The following is a 20,966-nucleotide window of genomic DNA, read 5'->3' as shown; positions in this document are numbered from 1 at the left end:
GTGAAATACCGCCCCCCAAGGAAGAGAAGAGCCTGCAGAGGAAGCAAGCTCCTCAGGCCCTTGGCAGCCTGGACCCCAGCTTTGAGTGTAAACATCAGGGGTTGGCCTAACGCCAGCACTCCTGGGACTTGGGTGACTTTTAAACGCCAGCAATGAAGACACTGGCCTGTTAATTGTTTTACTGGAGGCCTGGTGCACGAAATTCTTGCACGGGGGGCCGGGGGGGAGGGTCCCTCAGCTCAGCCTGTGTTCTCTTGCAGTCCAGGACCCCTCAGGGGATGTCTGCCTGCCAGCTTAGGCCTGCTCCCTGCGCTAAGCCGGCAGTTGGACATCCCTCTCGCAGTCTGGGACCCCTGGCTCCTTACCGCCCACCTGCTCACTGTTCCGTAGCGCTGCCACGGAGGCGGGAGAGGCTCCCACCACCGCCGCTGTGTTCGCCAGACATGAGACCAGCTTCTGGCAGAGTCGCTCCCCGTGTTGAGTGTCTGCCCCCTGGTGATCAGTGCGTATCATAGCGACTGGTCGTTATGCCAGTTGGTCGATTTGCATATTAGGCTCTCATTATATAGGAGGTTAGCAGGCACAGAGACGCAGCCCTCAGAACCTGCTTCAAGAATAGACTTGCTTTCTAGCTGCAAAAAGGTGGTTATCTGGTACCTCCAGCTGTTAGTTCCTACAGGGTGGGCCTCATCTCTCCAGCCTGGGCCTCAGTCTTCTCAGGGCAGCCAATGACCAAGCGAGAAGAGAGCATTTAACAGGGAAAGAGCGAGATGGCCCTCTAGTGATGTGGAAGGAAGAGACAGATGGGGGCAAGCCCACAGGAATGCCAACTTTTTAAACTGCAACACCTTCATGCCCTACACCTACCACTACAGTGGCTTATTTTGAGGGTGGCATTCTTTGTCCCCCAAGTTAAAATAGAAACAAAATATAAAGAGGTTGGGAGGATTTATCTTAAGTGCTCAAGAGAATGGAAAGACAAGCCAGAATAGGAAAAAGAAAATGTGCAAAACACATATCTGATAAAGGTATTAGTATATTCAGAACCTATATTAACTTTTAAAACTCAACAAGAAAACCCAATTTTTTCAATATGGGCAACAAATCTGAACAGACACTGCCCCCAAAAATGGATGGCAAATAAGCAGACGAAAAGATGGTCAACATCATTTCTCAGTACAGAAACGAATAAACCGACCACATGGTCACTGCAACAGGCGCTCATTCCCTGCTGGTGGTAATGCAAAATGGCAGTCATTTTGGAAGACAGTGTCGCACTTTCTTATAAAATACTAGAGGCCCAGCGCATGGAATTCGTGCATGGGTATGGTCCCTAGGCCTGGCCCACGATCAGGGCAATGTTCCCCAGCTGCCTGCAGCCGGCCTCGCCCCTGGCTCCCCATCCACCATTGGGTGATCGGAGCCGCTGACCGGAGAGAGGAACCGAGAGGTCGGCTGTTCCGCCCACTCGCCAGCCCTGCCCCCTGCCGCCACCCACCCCCGGGGGGAAGGACCGAGAGGTGGTCAGTGCACCTCATAGTGACTGATCAAGCGGTCGTTCTGGTTGTTCTGCTGTTAGGATCAATTTGCATATTACCCTTTTATTATATAGAATACCCTTACCAAGACCCAGCAAGCCCACTCCTAGGAATTTACCCAAACAAAACAAATTATGTTTCTACTAAAGTCCTGATGCATGAAATTTGTGCAAGGGACTTGGCCCCCACCGCCGCCGTGGCAGGGGGCCTCTGCCGCCCCTGCCTCAGGCCCTGTCGCTGCGGCTTTGTCCAGAAGGACGTCCAGTCTAATTAGCATATTAAGCTTTTATTATTATAGATTAAAAGCTTATATGAGAATGTAAAATGATAACCAAATCTTAACACATCCATACAGTGAAGTACTCAGCAATGGAAAGGAATGAGCTAGTGAGTCACACGTGAACTTAAAATGTATTTTGGTATGCAAAAGAGCTCAGATTCAAAAGGCTACAAATTCTTCAATTCCACCATTTATGACATTCTGAAAAAAAGCAAAATTATAGGGACGAAAACATAGTGGTTGCCAGGGGTGGGACAAATGTATGACATACCCTCAATGAAGGGAGTGGGAATAAAAGAACTGAAACTAAGTTACTTGGAAAATGGTACTCTGATTAGATACTACAGGGCTAAAGACAAAAAAAAGCACTTAAACACTATACTCTGGTTGGTCAGTTTGTCACAGGGTACAACGTAACTATTCTGAAACCACTTTATAAGTATTCTAGGGCTGAATAAATAAATAAATTGCAGATAACAAGAGCCAGGTTACTCCCTCTCAGAGGAAGGAAGGTTACAGATAAGCAAAGGACAAAACCTGTGCTGCCGATGGGAGTCAGTTTAACTTAACGTTTACTTAATATACACAGAGATAGATCTAGAAATAATACAGAGATGTGCACCTATACATTGGTGAGTATACATAGTTATATCTCTCAGCTCGTTCCACTGAAGAGGCATACAATCAGTAGCAACAAGCACACCCAACACCCAGATCCTGGTTTCTAAATACTGTCTCCAGTGAAAGGAATGAGGGATCCTTGAAGGAATAGCTCATTCCTGGGCAGGCGTCCAGATAATACTTGTAGTACCACAAAGTAAGAATATGGTCTTAAAAAATAATAAGGGTATGTCAAAAGAATTTAGGAGCAGATCTCAAATGTTCCCAACACCCAAAGCTGAAACAATAACAACAGTATTGGATTTCAAACTAAAGTATAAAATAAGTAGCCAAGATCACATACTAATATAAATATTATATACTGCCCCCTCCCCTTGAATGTGGGCTCGAGTTAATGATTCACTTCCAAAGAAAGCATGGAAAGTGGAAAAACATAGCAGATACCACCTTAAACCAAAGAAGGAACATCACCAGTGCTGCCCACCGACATCACACACCCATGATACGATACAGTGTGGAGGGGCACATCACCTCTGTGCTGTCCCTCCCGATAAAGCATCACCTCAAATCTTAGAACATCCTTCAAACCACCAGGCAGTACCCTTCAGTGTCAAGGTCATGAAAGACTGAGAAACTGTCACAGGTAGGAGTCGTCTAAAGAACCATTAATGACTAAATAAATGCAACGTGGAATCCTGGGTTGGATCCTGGAACTGAAGAACATTAGTGGAAAAACGTGAAAACCAAATCAAGTCTGCTGTTTAGTAAATAGCAGTATATCAATGCGAGTATCTGAGTTTTAACAGATGTGCTATAGTTTACACAAGGTGTTAACATTAGGGGAAGCAGAGGGAAGGGGATAGAAAAATTTAAAATTATTATAAAATAAAAACGTTGATTAAAAAAATGTATAGGAAAGCCACAGCAGCATGGTTGTACTTAAAATTAAGAAAGGGACTTACAGAAGATTATACACATTTTCTCAGTAATTGATCACCACCAGTTTATTTGTAAACATAGTATATGTGTCAATAATCAAATTGACAACACTTTATACATTTCATATTTAATATCATACCAGAAAACAATCCACTGTACTTAGTTACAATTTTGGTACTTTAAAATCTTTAAATACAAACTGTATTTGAAACACTGAACATAAAAGAGAAAGATTAATAACAGAAAACTAAATACATCAAATAAAAGAAACCAATATTTAAAAAAAAACCCACAAAATCATCTGATTACATACTTAACAGGGAGGAAATCAGATGATCATCTTTTTTTAATAACAAAGTTGTGGTTCTTTAGACCCACTTGAGGTGAAATTGTGTCACACTAAATTCCATGTCCTTCCCGATACCTTTTTTCTCTTAGTTTCCAAGGAATGTTTGCCATGGTTTAAGCTACATTACAGGGGGAAAGAAATGGGAGGTAGCAAAAGCCAATGAAATTTAAACATCTGCAAAAAAATTATTTCACAAATCATCTTTGGAAAATAATCAAGTCTGTATTTTACAATTACCTTTTTGTTGAAATGGATCAATACTTATAAGATTTAAGAGATGCATCTTTACATGAGTTAAAATATGAATGAGACAAAGCCAAATTCATAAAGCAAAGCACAAAGCAGCCTGCACATTTTGCTAACAGCTATAAAGATGCAGACCACCTGCCTGGCCTGCCCAGGCTAATGGTGCTTAGTGGTTACTGTGCCAGGCTCTGCACCAGAGGGTCGCTGGTTCAATTCGCGGTCAAGGGCACATACCTGGATTGCAGGTTCAATCCCCAGCCCTGGCCAGAATGCGTGCAGAAGGCAACCTATAGATGTGTCTCTCTTACATAGATGTTTCTCTCTCTGTCCTTCCCTCCCGCCATTCCACTCTCTCTAAAAATCAATAGAAAAAATATCATTGGGTGAGGATTAACCAAAAAATAAAATAAAATAAAAAATAAAAAAAAGACTGCCCTCCTTAAAAATGAGGTTTTCAGCTGGGAACCAGAATCTTTCCTTATTCACAGGAGAAACCAGAGCGGGCCACATGCTTTTTCAGTACTTTCCCTAAAATTCATGATCATTTTTGGGTTCTATTTCTTCTTCCATTATTTCTCAAAGGAAATGCAGCAGCAAATCACTCCCACATTTTAAGTTTTAAATTCACCAACAACTGGGTTCACTGCCAACAAGTACAAATATCTGATTCTTTATTAGTGTACATGTCACTACAATAGGCTTAGACTGGTAATACAGGAATAAATAAAATAACTACAGTTAATTCAAACAAAGCAAATGAGATTAAAGAGCCCTAATCAAATGAAATACTTTCAACTTTTGGTTGAAAAACTGTAAGTTACATACATACCTAATAGCACTAAGAATGTCCAATATCAATTATTAGGGGGAATGAGTGATTCACAGTCATAAGAAATTATTTTAATAGTATGTATTTTTCCTTTTATAGACAAACATTTATAAGATACACTGATTTCTACCTCATATAAGAGAAAGTAGAAAACTAAAAGTTAACTGCATTTACCTAAACACGGCACTGACTTGCCACAGGTAACCTGCTCCAAAAGATTCAATTCTGTGGGTAGGCCATGGGGCTGAATGCATGGTTATATTAACAGTTTTTAAAAAGGCATATATTTCCAGAAGTATGTTGAAATCCACAAATGTCAGTTCTATAAATAACAAGAATTATCAGCAAAAATGTTTAGGTTTTAACATTCCCAAATTTTCTAATGCCTTAAGTGTTTTAGATATATGTTCTTTGACCAGTTCATTTGGTTACAGTTTTAAACTAGCAAACCGTTATCCTAGGAGAAGAGCTAAACTAAACTATAACACTGCACAAACTTCCCAAGGTAACTTGAAAAATCTAAAAAGTGATTCCAATTATTCTAATTAGTATTTGAGACACTAAAAGAATCAGTGACTCAAGAAACATTTTGCAATTACTCAATTTTCCTTTATCATTTCCTCCCCAAACTATTCACATAAATTTAAGGTCCAAACTGCCTAAGAATAGGTCTTCAAAGTAGGCTTTTCACTAAAGTATTTTGATCAGAAGACATAGCTTTAATGCTTCTCTTATATAATTCTAACCTAAAATCACAACCCTTGGTTTGAGAACATCAAATTCAATTTCATAACAATTAACTGGTAACACTACAAACAAAAATAAGTCACGGTGAAAATGTGCAGCAGCCACAGCTACAAGAACGGAAAATAAACTCTATTTTTCCAGAAAGACTCTATGAAAATATAAAATCCAAAGTGAGTGACAAAAGAAGTCCACATATAAATGTTGTTTAAAAATAGAATGCTTTCCAAAGCTTCTCATGAGATGTCAATGTAGAGTCAGAGTCAGAGTTAAGACCTTATAAATCAAGGGTAAGTTATACAGAACTATGCTGATTTACATACCTTCAACAATGTTCAACTGATATACATAATTTCCAGACAGCCACAGGAATTTGTAATGCCCCGTCACATCATTTCTCAGGACTGGATGTGTATGTTTCATAGTTTTGCTACTTGAAGTACCAAGAAGCCTTTGCAGAGGAAGAGTTCCCCTCTTCCCATGATCCCCTACAGAGTAACAAAATATAAAACTAAACAAGATTTACGTTTGATAACCTAACATATAAAATTACCACTGCAATATTGTAGTGACTGCTTATAAACATAACAGTCATCATAAAGCCTATAAAGTATATCCTGTTTTATAAAAGAAATGCAGATTGTCTCAAGGTAAAAAATACAGTGCAGGCTGCTAAAAAGCTCTTGGTTGCATTAGGAAGTGCAACGATGAGGAAAACTTCAGAAACCATGAACGTGTTCCCCAAACTTTGAACATCAGGTAAGTGTGAATCGCACAGCAGCGGCAGGATACTTTTTTAGTGGCTGGCACTATAAAGCTAACCTTAAGAAAGAAAAACGGCAGAAAGTGTGAGCAACAAATGGTGTAACCAATGGTCGGCAAACTCATTAGTCAACAGAGCCAAATATCAACAGTACAACGATTGAAATTTCTTTTGAGAGCCAAATTTTTTAAACTTAACCTTCTTCTACCGCCACTTCTTCAAAATAGACTCGCCCAGGCCGTGGTATTTTGTGGAAGAGCCACACTCAAGGGGCCAAAGAGCCACATGTGGCTCGCGAGCTGCAGTTTGCCGACCACGGGAATCATTGCAAATGGAGACTAGCAGCAATACGCAGTGAGGAAGGTGACCGTCCACTCCATTCTGATAAGATGCCATCTTTAAATATTAAGTTCTTTGCGGGCAGTGGGACTCCCAGATCTGCTTGGGATGACTGGGAGAGCAAACTTGAAAAGCTGGCCTCTGTGTGAATATCCAGTGTTGAAGCACCTTCCTAAAAGATCAGAAACAAGAGAAAAATTCGGTATTCTACATGTTACCAAACCACTTAGTATAGCTAATGAGAAAAATAGACTTTGATTACTGGAGAAATGTTTATGGAATGCAAAGCACTAATGGAGATGCAAAGACTTACCTCACAAACACAAAATAATCAATGAGAGGTATTAACATATGCAGAAATGACTACCACAAGTTAGACTGTGCTAAGTGCTTTGGAATGAACAGAAATACTAGGCTATGAGACTCTGGTATAAGAAGAGGTTAGTTCTCAGACAATCTCTAAAAACCCTCACGCAGCATTAAGCACCGGGACAGCCCACCCACTCCCAGGGCTCTCACAGGCATATACTCAGCACAGACCTCCCCGAGAACTCCAGGCTCAAACACGCCCGACATTCGCTCTCAGGTGCTGCACCACAGGTTTCACACTTACCATGTCCCCTATTCCCCACATCAAGCTACTCAGGAATATGAGAATCTCTCGATTCCTCCCTTCCTACCACACCCTCAATGTTTTCTTCACATTTAACTAATCACCAAGTTCTGTCAATCAACCTCCAACATGGATCCCAAAATAATTTACCTTACTCACCATAGCCACTGCCATTTTAGGCCAGTGGCCTCCAAAGTGGGGTACTCACTCCAAAGTGGGGTATGGTACTACGAAAATTTTAAAATCTTGTATCTACTTATTGCATCCTTTAAGAATTTCTATGTTTGTGTATGTTTTATAATATACATAATTTATTGGTATAACTTTATATACATGTAATAAACAAACCTGTATTGTGGATACCTACAAAATTGTGTTTTTGTGGGGTTTTTTAATGAGAAAGGCTGCTACCGACATCCCTCACTTGGGCTACTACAATAGTCTCCAAATGAATCTTACTTCTATGCATGCCCATTTTTAATCTATTCTCTAAACAGTAAGTGGATAGAGCGTGGGCCTGCGGACTGAAGGGTCCCAGGTTCAATTCCAGTCAAGGGCATGTACCTTGGTTGCGGGCACATCCCCAGTAGGGGGTTTGCAGGAGGCAGCTGATTGATATTTCTCTCTCATCGATGTTTCTAACTATCTCTCCCTCTCCCTCCCTCTCTGTAAAAAAATCAATAAAATATATTTAAAAAAATTAAAAATAAACTAACTAATCTTTAAAGAAACAATGTCATTCTCTGTTCAAGTCTTTAATGCACTCAGCACAAACCATAAATGCTTTAATACATTCTAGAACGCCCCCCCCCCAATCCCTCTTGCCACTGTCCCCTTTCACGAGGCTTCTGAAACACTGGCCTTCTGTTTTCTTGACACAGGACCTTTGGGCCTGCTAAGCTCTGCCTGGAATACTCTTTTCCATCCTTTAGGTTTCAGATTATATAGCGTCTCTACCTATTTGAAGTAGGTCTAGCTTTGGAGCCCATCAGATTTGAAGGAGCCTGACACCTTCAAAGTACCTACTGAAATCGACGTTTACTTAACTAGTGTCTCGTACAATCCTCTCAGCTCCTCTAGTGTCTTAGAGATTATTGTTTCCCCAGCACTTGGTAAAGGGTCTGGCATGGAGTAGACACAAGTATTTATTGAAAGAATGAATGAAACAAAACTCTAAAATATTAATTTCATAATATTAGATATTCTAAACAGAAATATTCCATTCTAGTTTATCTATAAATTAAATCTAGGGTATCCTTTCCTCTGTGTGTGTTGGGGGGGTGGGGGAGGAGGGTGGATGGGGACACAGGACACAAAAGGTCTAGCACTGGCTTTCACTACCACAACAGACAATGGAGCTCACTGCAGTTATTAATGGAGTACCAGACTCAAGAACCAGCACCTCGTACGATGCGTGGCCTGTAACAGATGCTTAACACACTCCTGCTGAATGAAGCACTGGCACAGAACAGAGTCCAAGCTTTAGAGCCAGAAGACCTGGCTCATGAACTCAGGTGCAAGCAGTTTACTTCCTGAATCTTGGTGTCTTCGTGTATAAATTTAAATTAATGCTTGTTTCATGTCTTACTGCAGTGGAGATTCAAAGCAAACATGGAAGTGTTTTGCATTTAAAACTCTACACCAATACCATTTGGATCTTCTGGTTTATTACCTGGAATGAGTGAACAAAGTTAAGGACTCGTAGAGAAAGTTTTCTACTGGAATGTAAGAGGTTTTGAAGGCTGAAAAAAAGGGGGGAAAGTTTAGTACAAATATAATGACAAGAGTTTAATTTTACTAATTTCAACAGTTTAATTTTACTAACTTAATATCTAACAAGAGTTTAATTTTACTAATTTCAAAACATTTATATCGGCATATAAATCCTGATTAACCACATTAAAACTTTTTAAAAACCAATTTCAATGGTTCTCATCAATGAAATTTTTGCCTCTTTTAATAATAGGGAGTAACAGTACATAAAAAGACCATTTTGAAATAAAACATCATAAATTATCAAAATTAAAATTTATTGTTATAAGGTTTAAACTGTTAGCAAATATAAATGTTTGCTAAATAAATCTTTTCAAATAAAAACTTATGCACTTGGAGGGATGAAGTCTGACATATTTAACATACATCAACCCACCAAATTAAATATTTTTCAAATATATAAATAGGTAACAATTATAGTGACAATCTTTAAAGCTGTAGCATTTCTATTTTATTTATGTCTTATTTTATTTTCAGAGGACAGTTATTAAAAATTACTTGTCACCCTAGCCAGTTTGGCTCAGTAGATAGAGCATCAGCCCTGGACCAAAGAGTCCCAGGTTTGAATCTGGTCAAGGGCACATACCTCCCCTGGTCAGAGCATGTGCAGGACACAACCAGTTGATGTGTCACTCTTACATTGATGTTTCTCTCTGTCTTTCCCCCTCCCTTCCATTCTCTCTAAAAATCAGTAGAAAAATATCCTCAGGTGAGGATTAACATAAATAAATAAATAAATAACTTGTCAACCGAGTACTTTTAATCTTCTGATATAAGCTACATTAAGCCAGTTAAATGATTTATTATCCAACTCTGTTTTCCTAAAGTCAAACAGATCGGTAGATATCACCTCTCCAAGTTACCCACTGTGACAATCAGATTCAATGATGCTCTTTTTTAACTAACCCAGTCAATCTCAGAGTCTTTACAACACTACCTCCTAGCAGCCACAACCAATGGATCAGAGTTGTCATGAAGGAAAACCTACATGTCATCTCTGGTAAGTAATAAATGCTCATTTTACAAAATGTGGAAATTAAAGACAACTTTGAAAGTCAGCCATAATTCCACAAGACATAATCACGATTAAGATAACATAACTTGAGTATGTGTTTGTTGAGTAAGAGAAGTGCACAAGAAAAATTCTCTACAGACGTTTACATCTTTTAAAAAACCAGGCTCATACTCTCAGGAGCATTCTCAGTTTACCACACCCTCACCAAATTTGGGTAACTAAGTAAATACTATCTAATAAAGAGGCAATATGCTAATTGACCGCCATACCCTCACAAAGATGGTGGCGCCCACAGCCAAAAAGGAGGGAATATGCTAATTGCCACACCCTCAAAGATGGCGGCACCCAGTCCCCTCAGCCCTGCCGGGGTGGCAGGCGTGTGGGACGACCAGGCCCGCCCCCAGGCGGGTCCAGCCACTCCACGCGCCTGCCTCTGGAGTTCCCCAGTCTCCTTAAGCCCCCCAGCTGCCCAGGGCCTGCTGGAGGTGCAGGCAAGCCTCGGATGGTGGCTGCCCAGCTGCCCAGGGCCACCCGAGGTTCAGGTAACCAAGGCCGGCCGAGGCTTGCGCTGCTGGCAGTAGTAGCAGCAAAGGTTTGATGGGGGCATCACCTTCCCCTGATCACAGGGTCACCTCCCAGCCCTGGGGGCTCCCAGACTGTGAGAGGGGGCAGGCTGGGCTGAGAGACCCCCCCACTCCAGTGCATGAATTTTCATGCACCAGGCCTCTACTATAATTATAATTATCCAAAACATGTGCCTCAAATGTTTGCATGTGCCTAATTTCTGAGGTATAAAAGTTTAATTTTGAAAATATAGCAAAACCCTTAAACTAGCAAACTTTATTCAATAAACAAATATACACAGGTAATTACTATGTTCATGTATAAAATAAAAGAAAGGTATAGCAAATATTACTGACTTGAAAGTCTCATAGATGAAAAGATGACAATGAATATAAACCCTTACCTCTCTTTCCTGCAAAGGCCATGGGTAGCAATTTTTCTACAAACTTTCCGGTTTAATTCTGAACTAAATAGTGGAATTCCAAAGCACAGCTCAAGAGGAACCCAATCTGCTTCTGTTGTGGCAACTATAAAAGGACATGTAAACTTATTAATCATGCATACATTTATATATTATAACTGACTATGGTTTCTTAATTGAGGTCCATGGATTTTCATAGATTCCTCTCACCCACCAATGGGCTGAGCAGGAGAGAGAACTCGGGAGAGGGAAGGAGTGTGAGTGAATCTCTGAAATAGGAAAGAATGTTTTTTGAGGATGTACATGCTTCTGAGAAGGCACTAGTTTTCATCAGATGTTCCAAGTGGTCTTTACCCAACTGAAAGATATCTACAAGTCGAGAGAATTAACCGAAATATTTAACAAAGGAAAAATGAAACTTAAGTCACTATTCTCAGGTCATATTTTAATAGTATTTTACTATTCTAAATATACAAAAATGTTTGCTAGAAAATTCTTATTACAAGGTCCATTATGGACAAATTACATCCAAATGACTTAACAAAAAAGTTAACCCCTGGCTGGCGTGGCTCAATGGATAGAGCGCCAGGCTGTGGACTGGAGGGTCCCAGGTTTGATTCCGGTCAAGGGCACATATGCGAGTTTCAGGCTTGATCCCCAGTAGGGGGCAGGCAGGAGGCAGCCAATCAATGATTCTCTCTCATCATTGATGTTTCTATCTCTCTCCCTCTCTTCCTCTCTGAAATCAATAAAAATATATTTTTAAAAAGATTGCAAATAATTTTTAAAACCTTACCAGGGTTTTGTTTAGTTGCTAAATCTGCAGTTGCCTCCTCAATGACCATTTCAAACGACTCTGTACTTCCATTTACATCTGAGCCAGAAGCCAAATCAGGTTCACCTTGTAATTTAAGGATAAACACAAATATTAAGATTCTAGTAGTTGGTATAAGTTGTCAATAAATCAGTTCTAACATAAAAGTGGATTCAGGCAACAGAAATGGCAATGGAAAACAATGAACAGTTCTTAACCTTAAACAGTAGTTCTCAACTGGAGGATAATTTTGTCTCCCAAGGGACACTAGGCAATGTTTGGAGACAGGTTTTGTTGTCATGAATGGGAACAGGGATGCCACTGATATTTAAGGATGCTAAACATGCTACAATGCACAGAGCAGCCCCACAACAAAGCTCAGAACGTAAATAGTGCTAAGGTTGTAAAAACAAGGATTCAAATGGCAGAAGTTTAGACTGTCAGTTAGCTCACTACTAAAGTCATTTCTACCCCATGGAAATATGCAGTCTGATTATATCGTTTCTCTTCAAAATTCTTTTTGACTTCCCATAACTTTCAGCACAGAATATGCTCCTAGAGCTCACCTACTTCTCTACTCTCACCTATTCTGCCCAATAGATCCTTTCTTTTGGCTGCCACAAGCTATTCTATTCCCTGGTTCTCTCTGCCTGAAAGGCTGCTACCTTCCACATAAACAACAATCATCTTTTGTGTAGGTAACTCCTCATTATTCAAAATTCAGTCCAAACTTTCCATTCCATGAGAGGCCTTTTCTGATAGCTCAGCCGTCCTACTTCAGCACTGTAAGCTAAAGCAGAGCCCTATCCCAGTGTCTTAACACAGCACAGCAGCCTGATTCACTTGCTTGTCTCCCTCTCTAGGGTATAATTCCTCAGGTCTTACAAATTTAAATGTCTCCAGCATCTAAGCAGACAGTCTGTATATGTTTGTGGAATGAATGAAATAAAACACGGCAGCTGTAGCAGACATGCTTTGAAATGACTGCCTAACTCCATAGCCTTCTTCTCTGGAAAATGCTCCTGTGATACTTGGCAGTCAACTGTTGAAAACTGCCTATTACACAGCCATAATAAATATAATAAACCTGCTATGTCAAAAATAAAAAGTTACCCAAATCCTCTGGCCAAAGGTAAATGGACCACAAATGGATACCTAACTCAAAGAGAGCCAATCCAATCCACTGGATGGCTAGCAATAATTATTTTCTCAGGATTTCAAAGTAAAAGGCTCAAGGAATAGAGTCAATTGACGACAAGACAATTGAACTGAAACGTTTCCTAGAGTCATAGACCAGAGCTGGCACCATGGCAACCACAGCCACATTACAAGCCAGAATTAGGTCAGAGCAGAAACAATTAGTAAGCATCAAAAGGTAATTGGAAAATAAAATTTTAAATTAAAAAGAAAGAAAAAGAGGCCCTAGCTGGTTTGGCTCAGTGGATACAGCGTCGGCCTGCGGACCGAAGAGTCCCAGGTTCGATTCTGGTCAAAGGCATGAATCTCGGTTGTAGGGTCTTCCTCGGACCGGGGCCAGGTCAGGGCTCATGCAGAAGGCAACCAATCGATGTATTCTCTCACATCGATATTTCTCTCTGTTTTTCCTTCTCTCTTCTACTCTCTCTAAAAATCAGAGGAAAAATATCCTTGGGTGAGGATTAAAAAAAGAAGAAAGAAAAAGATATCTAAGGAAAACTAGCCATCATCAATATGCAGGATAGACTGGAGATAGAAAGAGAATGAGGCCAGGAAAGCTAAGCAGAAAATGATTGCGTCAAGGACCAGGACTCAGACTAGAATGGCAGTTACAGAGAATAAAAAAAAAGAGAAGGGAAGAAATGGATATGAGAGACTTTTCCAACGATTAATTCACAGAACTTGGAAACAACTGGACAGTGTAGAAAAGGAGAAGGGCGACAGAGATAGGACTCTGGCCTGGGTAACTGAGACAACGGTGCCTTCACAGCAAGAGAAAGGTCAAAAGGGAAGAACTGGAGACAGCTTTACTAAGAGACTAAAACTTTGAAACCATCATCCCATAAAGGAAGTTAATTTAAAGCCTATAAACATAGATATGACAGTAAAGGGCTAAAACCTGATAACCTTTCTGTATTCCAACCCCATCCAGGTCATCACTTCTGTAGTGATGCACTTAATATTCTCTCCATTTGAACAACTGATACTTATCCAAATGATGTCACAGAATATTTTCTCATACTTCAATGAAAAAGCATTAAGGGTTAAATAATTCAACATCCCCACAAAGGTCTCTGTGCTTTTTAAATAATTAGGTTGTGATTAACTCAATACCAGTGATCTTAATTCAAAACCCAACTATTGGCTAACCTCTCTCATCAGAAGCATCACTGAGTTTTCTGCTTGCAAGTTGGCTCGAAGCATTCAACATGGTGATATAGCCACAAAAATGCTGCAAGTCCACCTTAGTCCTTAATATTTCCAATGCTTTATGAACACCCATATTGACACGAGTAAACTCTAAGAACAAAGAGTTGACATCAAATGATAAGTGAATAGTTTTGTAAAATAATACAACATGAAAAACTTAAAAATATTTTTATTAAACAATTCTTAGAATTACTTTTATACAATTCTTAGAATTACTTTTATACTTTAATCTACCAAGATTGATTCCAATGAAGAAATATCTGTGAACATAAAAGGATGCTATACACATATAACATGTTCATAGCCTTCAGGAGGTATTTGTTATATCAGAAGCAAATAGTCCGTGGTAAATTCTCTAAGCGTCTATTTGTGCTTCTATTCTGCCTCAAATGCTTACTTGGTGGGCTTCTATCAGGAAATTTATTAAACATACATATTTTGAAATTAAAGCTAATATACTTGAAATTATGTCCTAATGAATTATTTAAGTTTTAACTCAAGTTCTTACCTGTGAACTTACAAAAGAGAAAGATGCTCTATATCCAAATATGGAGATTTCTCTTTTTTATAATTCACAATAATCTCCCAAGGCAAGAGAACTATCAATTAGTTCTTGAGATTTTCTACATTTTAATGTCCTATAGTCACTACCCTGTATCTTCAGGTGAACATTTTCCCCCACAGGATTTATAAAGTATCAGAGGATTAAGTAGCAAAGTTTAGTTGCAGACAAGGACTTATTTCTGAAAAAAATGGCTATTTTGGGGAAGAGAGAACTCTCTTCTCCACATTTTGTACACACTCACAACAGCCAAAAGAGAGCACTTAAATTCAAACATGAGGCTCCCCCAATCTGGCTGTGAGAAAAGAAGACGGTATCTAAAAAAATCCTCTGCCTTTCCTTGCTTTAGGGGGCGGGGGCAGTGGTGAGCAACATTTTGAAAGAACAGTAAATGCTTATATGGGGTAACTTAGGTTAAATTACTTGAACCATTCACTGCTCTCTTGAATTCCAAGCAATGAGACTCTAAAAACCAGAAAAATAGATTACAGAACAGCAGTTTTACATGGAGCAGGAAACGTAAGTGCTATGTAAATATATGCAAAGTTTTAATCAGATAGTATTTTTCTTCCGAATGTATATATTTTCTTAATATTCAACAGAGAAAAGGTATCTTCTCTATTAGACAAAAGGAAGAATGAACTGGCTGTTACAGAACTTCTCTGCATCTTTATCAAGTACAAGACTGCACAGCCAAATCCAGGAGCCAACATTAACCAGGACTTTCCCCTCGGTGTTAACCAGCTAATTTAGCTCAAACTGCAATCCACTCAAATCCTCTCATCAGCAAAAATAAAATTTAACAGCAAAAAACCCCCACACCTATTATAATAAAAATGTTGAGACAAGAAATACATGCAAGTGCTCTGTAAACTGTGAAGCAGGAGACAAACATTTATTAGGACCTATTTCTACAGTACCTAAAAAAGCCCCTCAGAGAAAACCAGTGTGTAACATTGGGGGTGACCAACTTTCTAAACATCTTTCAAAGCATAAAATCTTCCCTGTGACCTGCTTCAAATAATAAGCAATAAAAAGAAACTGAAAGACTAAACATACAGAAAACCTAGTCTTCCCTCTGGGCAGATGCCTATTTATTCTCTTCATCTCCAAGACAGACTCGTATTCCTCAAAAGGTCCTAAGTGGGTCTTACACTATCGATTCTTTGTGGGAAAAGGCATACAACAGAAAACTACCTTTGGCCAATACTCTTTAAAACAAAATGGTAACACCCTAGAACTTCATAATTTTAAGCATTCACTTCCTGCTATGTTTTCCACCAAACTGGTGACAAAGATTAATGATAAAGAAATCAAATAGATACAAATCAGAAGTGAGGTACCTCCTTGTAGTTCTGTCTCATCAAATGGAAATGGTATGTGGACAGTTTCTCCTGTCCCGTGGAAGCCATGTCCCTAAACGTGAAGAAACACAAGTTGAAAGGTATATGAGAAAACGACATTTCCAACAATAGATATTAAAGCACTAAATAAGACTGTGCCACATGGTGGTATATTCCATCAAAGTGCTTTAAACGATTTTCTATTTTTCTCCAGCAAGCAAAGATAATCTTAAGTATATATGAATCTATAAGGTAATGTGTCTCAAATTGAGTGCATGGGCTAAATTTTAAAAAGGAGGGTAATTTAACAGGTAACTCAGGCATCAGCCAAGTGGAGACTGAATGAGATCAAGTGTTGGTCCCTAAAGACCACATATTATATAATTTCATGTATATGAAATGCCAGGAATAGGGTCTAGAGGGAGGAAATAGATTAGTATTGTTTAGGGTGTGGGGGCTGGGAGAATAGGGGAGTTGAGAACTAAAGGTGAAGATTTTTTGAGATGATGAAAATGGTCTAAAACTGAATATGGTGGCCTTGGCTAGTGTGGCTCAATGGGTTGAGTGTTGTCCCATGAACAGAGAGGTCGCCCATTCGATTCCTGGTCAGGGCACATGCCAGGGTTTTGGGCTTGATCCCCAGGGGGTGTGCAGGGGCAGCTGATCAATATTTCTCTCTCCCTCTCCCTTCCTCTCTAAAAATCAATAGAAATTATTAATAAAATAAAATTATGGTGATGGCTGCAGATATGTGTAACTACAGTAGTCTGCCTTATCCATGGGGGATACATTCCAAGACCACTAGTGGATACCTGAAACCAAGGATGGTACTGAACTCTACATATATTATGTTTTTTTCCTATTTATACATACATACCTACGATAAAGTTTAGTTTAAAAATTAGGCCCAGTAAGAGACTAACAATAACTAGTAATAAAATAGATTACAATAATATATTGTAATAAAACTTATGTGAATGTTCTCTCTCCCCCTCTCGCTGATAACCAAGTCAGCTACTAAGTGGCTGTAGGCAGGGAGTATACACAAGTGTGGATATGCTGGACAAAGAGATGATGCACTCCCCATGAGGGATGGAGCAGGACAACTCGAGACTTCATCACACTACTCAGAATGGCATATAATTTAAATCTATGAATTATTTATTTCTGGAATTTCCCATTTAATATTTTCAGACCATGGTAGACCCTGGGTAACTGAAACCACAGAAAGTGGAACCACGCAAAAGGAGAACTAATGTATATTGAAAAAAAACCAATGAACTGTACAATATAAATTGTTGAATTGTATGCTATATGAGTTATATCTTAATAAAGCTATTCCTAAAAGAAAAAAAATACAGCCACAAGGGTAACAAAAGGTGAGGCTAGAATTCAAAGCTGAGTCTAACTTCAAAGTCCATGTTGCACTGCCAGCCAAAGGCCAGGACTGAAACCCAGATCTGATTCTTTGTGTTTCAGCTTCACAAATTTCAAATTACTGATATCTGATTGCAATTCAGCAGAAAGACAGACAAATTCCAATCTTTAAAAGAAACACCCAAAATGGATTGATTCAAATAAAGTAACTGTACCTGAATCAAAACCGCCGAATGTGTTAAAGCATCATTCAACATTGTGAGCACGTTTGATGTAGGAACTACCCCAGGATCATGACCCCAAGATGTTATTAGTAATCGATCATAACCCTATGGGAAAGAAATGAGTAAGATAAAATGGCGCTTAGAAATATGGACAAAAAATTAAAGTTATCTATAATGCCACTTACTAATTTCTAATATATAACTATTCTAATATATAACTATATAATAGAAATATTAGGACATTATTATTATCTTCCCCCCAAATAATTAAAACCAACAAATCTCACACAACATACCTGGAAAATATCTGGCAGTTTTCGAAGTCTTGTACCTTTGGACAGCAAAAGAGATGGTGGTCCCTGCCCAGTGACATGGTAAATGTACAGTTTAAACCAGACAGAACTAACTTCTGGGATAGCTGGTCCAATATGCTGTAATAATAAAGCAGGTAAGGTAAAGCTGTAATACTTAGCTAAAAAAGCCAAATTTCCCAAGTGACCAAGCATAGTCATATTAAAAGCTAACTCCTCACATAAATGTTCATTGCTATTATCCCTATGAAAACCACTTTTAAATACTCTGTTCAAATAGTTTCACTTTTGTGCTGGAACTGAGAAAGCACATCTTATCACTGCAGTTAGAGGATGGACTTTGAAGGACCACCACGGTCTGAATCTGGGCTTCATCCCCTCAGCCGTATCACCTCTAACATTACTTAATGCTCTCTATTCTCTCATTTTGCTCTTTTTTAAGGTAGCAATAAAACATCTACCTCATAGGGATATTGTAGCATTGTTTAAAAAGTTTAAAATAGCACCTGGTATACAGTAAGCTTTATATAAAAGCTAGAGGCCCACTGCACTATATTCGTGCAAGAATAGGCGCCTTTCCTCCCCTGGCTTCACTCCCAGCCGCCCTAGAGCCGGCAAGTCCTCACTTCTGACCGGAGCACGGCTCCTGTAGCTCCCTCCGCAGCACCACTTCCCCTCATAGCAGACAGCCCGCCCCTCCCGGCCACTCCACGCCTGCATATGCAAATTAACCCCCATCTTTGTTGGGTTCATTTGCATACTCACTCTGATTGGCTGTGGATGTAGCAGAGTGATGGTTAATTTGCATGTTTCTTTTTTATTAGATAAGATGTTTTGTTATTATTAATCAATTACATGCAATTTCTCTCAAAAGGGACTGTCTTTCCATTCATTTACAGTTCATGAACTATTATGTCTAGAGGTTGCATTAAAGAATAGGGAGGAGTGTGGAGTGGAGTGGTACTGGAGGTAGCACACAAAGAATTATAAAAAAAAAAGGTTGGTGAATGCAAACCTATAACCACTCCAGTTAAATAGAGGACAAATGTGGGGGGAGGGTGTGCTCACTGGGGCAGCTAGATCAGCACAGGCAACAAAATCACCCCTGTAAAAGAATCCCTTCCTTTCTTCTCTACACCATTAAACCCTGCACAGCTAGCAAACCAGGCAGGATGGAACACAGAGAAAGAGTAACACAATCCCCACTCTTGAAAATGGTACAGACCACAATGCCCTTGCTAAGTATACAAATCCACAGAACTGATTTATTTTTGAAAAGTAAAAGCTGGAAGTCACAAGTAAATTTTAAGATAACCAAAGTTCTACTTCCTTTCCAGTACAATTGTTTCTCTTCCATTTATTCAGTATCATAACCCCATTTCTAAAGCATTTCATTTTTCCTATTTAAATTTATCTTATTCCTCAAGGCAATCCAGACTCCCCTCTCAGAGCATCCAAAAATATTCTCTCTAAAAGACTGCATTCAAGAAGAAAACGTTAATCTGCTGTCGCAAGTCACCAGATGATACATAAATAAAATGTACTGATTATACCTCACAAATTGAACATAACATCTTACAACAGCATAAAATACAAAATTGCTTTCTGAGTCAGCAGTTTGAATCTGGTATCTGCAAATTGAGAATTAACCCAAGGAAGACTATTAAACCTCTTCTTCAAGTCACCACAAGTACAAATGAAGTGACAGGACCAGCCTTCTGCCAAGTGGGTCTTTACCTGAGGGGTGCAGCTGCTGATAGGCCGAATCTCATTGGTGAGAGGAGCCATGGAAACAAGTAGTGTGTAATTTTTGTTTAGAACTCTGCTGCAAGTTGCAGGGTCCAAACCAAGAAGGCTTTCACAGCGTAAGAGATCCAGAGGAAAACCTGAATTATGACCAAGCACACACAGAGAATGAAAGACTGACAATATGAAACAAAAATGTCCAAGACAGAATACTGATTACCTACCTTTATGGACCAGCAGTCTAGGCACATATTTCTAAGTGCGGAACTCCTGTTCCTAAACTAAATTCAGAACTTGGCTGAGATGCTCTTTGTAGAGATTGGGAATTGGGGGAGGGAAGGTCACAGCTTTCCTGTGGCACTCAGGTTTTCAACGTGCCATTGCTCCAGGGTGGCTGGGGATGGAGAGGAAGAATGGCAAAGCAAGCACTTTTTAAAAAGTAAAAGGTAGCCTAAAGAAACACCAGTAGACAGTTATCTTTGGATCAGGAATAAAGACTATTAGCTTTAAATCTTAAAAGTGTCTTCGTAGTGGTCCCTTAGGGCATTTGGCACTTTTAATATTCTATCTTTAAAAAAAAAAAAAGGATTATTTTCTCAAAAAATAGGAATGTCATAAAAGACCAAAAAAGGTTACTGATTCGAAAGAATGAGTGAAATTAAATGTTCCAGTGGTGCTAAGAATTCTCCAAGTCCCAAGATGCAACTCTTGTGAATGTCCAAGGACTTGAGCCAAATGCTCTTACATTGGTGCTCAAGCCATTCCACCTTTTAAAAAACACACATTCCTGGGTGCCATTCCACAACGCAGAACCTACTGAATCAGAATCTGAAATTCTGATACAATTAGTTCAACTCTGGTTGGGGAGCACTCCCCACCTATCACAAAACTGAGAGTGCACCCTAAGGCCACAGCCGTGGGAAGTTCACCAATTGATAAAAATTGCTACTACTTTTACTCTTTAAAAAGAGGTTATCTGTTCCCCGTCTATTTTTTAAAGTAAAGTACTTTAGTAAATAAACATTCCAGCAGCATTTGAATAAGAAACTCCTATTTACTGTTTTTAATGCAATGGAATCTTTCATTCTTGAAATTTTATGCTTCCTAATACATTTACCTCAATTTTGCATCTGTTCACCCCTCAGAACC

The 20,966-nt window shown here is 39.3% G+C and overlaps 1 protein-coding gene across 2 annotated transcripts in view; it reads right to left on the bottom strand.

The window, feature by feature from the left end:
* Positions 1 to 3,411: 3,411 nt before the first annotated feature.
* Positions 3,412 to 20,966, bottom strand: part of FAM91A1 (family with sequence similarity 91 member A1) — a 45,070-nt gene continuing 27,515 nt past the window's right edge. For both annotated transcript variants that reach the window (XM_080647272.1, XM_080647273.1), the window contains 9 exons: positions 19,809 to 19,957; positions 18,057 to 18,191; positions 17,752 to 17,865; positions 16,160 to 16,232; positions 14,195 to 14,344; positions 11,831 to 11,935; positions 11,017 to 11,140; positions 8,934 to 9,003; positions 3,412 to 6,820 (listed from right to left, as the gene is read on the bottom strand). In XM_080647272.1, the coding sequence (XP_080503398.1) occupies positions 6,632 to 6,820; positions 8,934 to 9,003; positions 11,017 to 11,140; positions 11,831 to 11,935; positions 14,195 to 14,344; positions 16,160 to 16,232; positions 17,752 to 17,865; positions 18,057 to 18,191; positions 19,809 to 19,957 (1,109 nt within the window). In that variant the 3' untranslated portion in view covers positions 3,412 to 6,631. The remainder of the gene's footprint in view (positions 6,821 to 8,933; positions 9,004 to 11,016; positions 11,141 to 11,830; positions 11,936 to 14,194; positions 14,345 to 16,159; positions 16,233 to 17,751; positions 17,866 to 18,056; positions 18,192 to 19,808; positions 19,958 to 20,966) is intronic.

Source organism: Plecotus auritus (assembly GCF_963455305.1).
Source record: "Plecotus auritus genome assembly, chromosome: 11".
NCBI classification, from domain to species: Eukaryota; Metazoa; Chordata; class Mammalia; order Chiroptera; family Vespertilionidae; genus Plecotus; species Plecotus auritus.
The sequence above is the reverse complement of the archived record's forward strand: the minus strand, read 5'-3'. Positions and strand labels throughout refer to the sequence as shown.